Raw genomic sequence first — 4,729 nt, forward strand, 5'->3', positions numbered from 1 at the left:
GGTGATGTTTACCGAAAGATATCTACAAGCTCATAGGCTTGTAGGTCATATACGATTTAATGTATAGGTGAAAACATGCAGGAGGGGGCCCTACTGTATAGGCTAGTTAGTCTTTGGGGAATACGTACGGTCCATAAGTACCTATACAACATTGTATTTCGATCAATTTAAACAGCAGTTCAAACAGTCTCTACCTCCCTCTCACTCTGGCCACCTGTTAAAGTAGGCTATATAAAGTATAACATGCAACAATATGCGATGAATGCAGCCTTTATGCAATCAGCAGAACACTTTTACTCGCCAAAACGGTGTTTGTGCAAGGAGCACGTGCGCTGTCCATGGTGCTGAAGTTATAATGACGATTCACTTGCTGATGTGACGTCTCGTAGGAAATTGTATTCCATGGTTACAGGCAACCCCCCCTAAAAGCTGGCCACGTCGCCCCAACACAGGGTTCCTAAAGTGGCTTCCATCCCATTCCCACCCCTGTTTTCTTCCCTGTCACGACCTTTCATTCACTTGCACACCTCGGTGGAAACTGGAAAGTCACGTGCATGCAGTAGGCTACTTAGAGTAAAACTAATGAAAAACTATATATTTTATTTTAAATATCCCTGCTTTAAAATAAATAAATTTGAAATTGAAAACAAAAAATAAATAAAACTAGGCCTACTGACAATAACCTCGATAGGAACAACAACAGGTGTTTCAACTCAAGCATGCCTGCACTCCATGATCCAAAGCACCAAAGAGGATGAAACAGAATCCTGTTGAAAGATGAAGGGGAATGCCACAGCACCACAAACGCAACATTGCAGATCTGAAATGTTTTGGACTCAGTGCGTGCGTGCGTGCGTGCATGTGTGTGTGTGTGTGTGTGTGTGTGTGTGTGTGTGTGTGTGTGTGTGTGTGTGTGTGTGTGTGTGTGTGTGTGGGGGGGGGGGGGGGGGGGGGGGGGTGTCACGCCTCCTTATTTTAGCATAGAATCTAGCCAGCAATGAAAAGGGTTTGAAGTACAGAGTAAAGTCCTCAGTGTTCATTTTGGTGCTGAGAGTTAAACAGATACTCAGAGTTCAATTATTGCAAGCAGTGCCATAGCAGCTACACCACCCGTAGTTCCATCTCTCGCCTGTTGGTGTCACACTTACTCCTCGAACACTCGGAGCCCCCCCCCCCCCCCCCCGCCTGCCACACAAGCACAACGCACGCACGCACACAGACACGCACCGCGCGCACGCTTTAAAGCCCGGGCGGATGACTTCACCACCATTCCGCCTGGGTTTCCTTTATGATCCCGGGATCTCCCACTTCCCTCAGCAGACATCAGCCAGCAGCACAGCAGAACACATCTCTCCCAACAACAACATCCACTCTATAAGGAACCAGAGACACGCACCGCCACCGACCGACCGAACACTAAACCGCGGTCTACAAACGGACATCTGTAGGCTATAGGCTACACACGTCGATTGATTGATTGATTTATTGATTGATTGATTGATTGATTGATTGATTGATTATTTCAAACGGATTCCAATCGGAGAAAAAACAAAAAAACTCGAGAAGTGCAACCACGACAAAGGGATTTATACGGCTATAACAAATATAGCCAGACTACTTGTTCTTCCACGTACCGAGCGTTGAACAGTGCTGTACTGTGCCAACAACATGTCCGAGGTGCTGCCATACAACGAGGGGAAGATGAGCGGCTACGGCGCGGACAGTGAGGTCAGCCAGATGTCCTTTAGCTGCGGACTGCAGGACACAAGCGCCTTCTTCGCGGCGTCGCAGGCGAAAAGACCCCCGAAACTCGGCCAGATCGGCAGAGCAAAGAGAGGTAATTAAAACTAAAACAATATAATAAAACAAAATACAATTTAAAAAATCTGAATGGTATTTGTTACCCAGATCTGTTCTGCATGGTCGGCAAGCGACGCCGTGCATGGCGTATGAATTGAGCTGCACGCATTGACAATAGATCCTATACACGCGCATGACATTGTAAACATGTGAAAACGGGAGTTGTGCCAAAAATGGTGCTTTTATCTATAAACTAAATAAATTAAATTAAATTAAAGGTCTAGTTTCAGTGCGTATCTTTGTTTATCCCACGACTTGCCCATAAAACCATCCCTTATGGTTATAAGAATGCATTTATTATGCGATCATATAAACAATAACCTCTTGTGTGATAGACACACGGCGCGCTTTGGGGTTTGGCAGCATTTTTACGCAGTGGCACTGGCATCATTGTTATGAAATCCATCTGTGAAAAATCGCGTCAAGGACGAAGTGTAGCGTACGTTCTTCTAGAATGATAGAACGTTGCATCCACTTCGTCCTTGCCTTTGCACTTGGACCGTTTGCCTGTCTGACATGCTCTATATTCCTTGAATGGTGCCAGTAAACATCCCCCCTTCTCCTTTCCACAGTGGACATCGAGGACGACAGAATAAACGATGTTCTGAAAGGCATGACAGACAAGTCGTCGCCCGGCGTCTAAACATGACCGACGCCTCGCAAGACTTTTTATTTTTGATCACCCGATTTGAGGAAGGAAGCACTTGTCGGCTGTAAAATGTGCATGTTTTCGAGGATTGTGTTTAACGGAGGAGGAAAAACACACACGATGGCACCGATCAAGCGAAGACAAAAGGACGGGGATAGTGAAGGAAACATGGAGGGGGGAAAGGATGGAGAAAAGATAATGAGGAAGGCAAAAAAGGAAGATTAAAGAGAGAGGGTGAGAGAGAGACTCTGGGGAAAAAGACGGAGGTTTATCAATGATGGGGTTGCTGGCAATTCTCCAAACGAATCCCGATTTTTTAAACTAGGCTCCTGCTGCGCACCAAGATGTTGAGATGGCGGACACGCCTCCGTTCCTCAACCCTATCTGCTGGTTTGCTGATGGATTGAATTGTACTCATTCTATACTTTCACGACCATCTCTCTTCCAAAAGCGCTGTAAAACAACCGACAATAACAAGAAGAACAACAACAATAAGAAAACATTTGCGCCTTGGGAAGGCTGAAGCTACCATTTCAAGCCCTATCTCAGTAGTTGTACAGTAGGCTACCAGTAGGCTCTCTCTGAAAGCTCCGAGACCTTCCCCCTCCTTCTCCCTGCAGTCCTCCCTGACCTACACGCTTTTTGCATTGTCGATTCAAACAGCGACACTGGCATTCACGAGGAGCTGTCCATTTCAGCACTGCGAGAACTTTAGAATGCATTCCCCACCCCGTTGCTGCTAAAGGAAAAGAAACAAAGAAAAAAAAGCTTTTAAAAAAACAACAACAGACCAACCAAACTCTCAATAGTGGAGAGACCCATTGTATGTAGAACATATATCCGAGGATGGTGCAATGTTAATATCTTCTTTGTTATTGGCTCATTTTGTTTTGGCCCCGCCCCGTTATAGGAAAAAGAGCATTATTAAAGTGGTTCAAATAAATCACAGGCTATACCTTTTAATTGGTTGTATTGTCCCGCCACCCCAGCCACCCACCCACCAACCCACTCCAGTCGTGGGTGCAGGTTTGGCACCTTGCAGTGGTTCTCAAACATTTCCATGTCATGTTGGCCGCTGACTCCCATTCGAAAAGATTTTGTTCCAGGGTCCGTCCGTCCCATAAGAGAGGATTTGTCAACATTTTGTCAACATTTCTCACCATTTTTCAAAAATAGCATATTTGCAAGCTCACGATGTGTCCTACATAGGACCCATTGTGGGCTTGCAAATCGGGTATTTTCGAATAGCCAAAAAAACAACAGAGGTAAAACAGGGCTTAAGTGTTTCATCTGTTCCTCATTTTGCCGGAGACCCCCTGGATCCCACCAAGGACCACCTGGGGGTCCCCGGAACTCACTTTGAGAACCAGTGAGATAATCTACACCTGCAGATATCTTTTTTTCACCTTTTCAATATTCAAATGATGGAAAGAGGCCAGCATATAGATGTGGAAATTATAGTCAATTGTTTTGAAATAAGAGTCATGAAATTGATGGCAAAAAAATTTGGTTTGCTATTATTTGGTTATTCTTAAAATTTTGCGATTATTCGTGTTTTGTCCTCTATAAATTTAAAGTCAACCTTTTCCCTCCCATCTATTTGCATGAACCTTCGCTCCGGTGCCAACACTAAGGTGCCACCACTTTTACCCTGGCACGCTTCTTTTTAAAACAAAATTCATATTTGTATTTTTATATCTAAATATTTGTTATTTAAAATGATACGTATGCTAGTCTATCGTCTTACAATTCATCAACAATGTTTATATTTCAGAGATGACATACAGGTCGAGACTAGGCTACACATAAGAGGAGAATCTACTGGTCTCATTCTATATCAAGAGTTTGACGTTTTTTTTAAGACTAACTGAATGTGTTTTGGGGTTTTTGCACACATCAATGTTAAAACTATTATTAAGAAATCGTATACTGTGACTTGAGCTTCGTTGATGAATTTGTTAGAAAAATGGCGATTTTAGATTAAATATTGCACTGTTTACGAGTATCCTCAAATGACACGTTATTTGACCGATTTTGGACATTACAGTTATGTTTGTTTTTATTTTTTATTTTGTTTATTTTGTACCATTCTTTTAAAGAAACTGTATATGGTTTGTTGTGCATGAAACCTTAATATTTTCAATAACGAGACATCATTTTATGAAGCAAAAAAGCAACAAAAATGTCATGACATTCTAAGAATGAGTCATTGTATATTAT

At 43.1% G+C, this 4,729-nt stretch overlaps 1 protein-coding gene across 1 annotated transcript; it reads left to right on the forward strand.

Moving 5' to 3' along the window:
- The first annotated feature begins 1,328 nt into the window (after positions 1-1,328).
- camk2n2a (calcium/calmodulin-dependent protein kinase II inhibitor 2a) lies at positions 1,329-4,729 on the forward strand. The gene is made up of 2 exons (XM_083782974.1): positions 1,329-1,837; positions 2,433-4,729. Exons 1-2 carry the CDS (start codon positions 1,669-1,671, stop codon positions 2,501-2,503), a joined length of 240 nt encoding a protein of 79 aa, XP_083639100.1. The 5' UTR covers positions 1,329-1,668; the 3' UTR covers positions 2,504-4,729.

This window comes from Protomyctophum parallelum (assembly GCF_964188405.1).
Source record: "Protomyctophum parallelum genome assembly, chromosome: 14".
In the NCBI taxonomy this organism is placed as follows: domain Eukaryota; kingdom Metazoa; phylum Chordata; class Actinopteri; order Myctophiformes; family Myctophidae; genus Protomyctophum; species Protomyctophum parallelum.

Excerpts from the sequence above, each read along its gene's own strand:
- camk2n2a (XM_083782974.1), top strand. The coding sequence starts at position 1,669 with ATGTCCGAGGTGCTGCCATACAACGAGGGGAAGATGAGCGGCTACGGC. Across the intron at positions 1,838-2,432 it reads GATCGGCAGAGCAAAGAGAG|TGGACATCGAGGACGACAGA; the intron begins GTAATTAAAACT and ends TCCTTTCCACAG.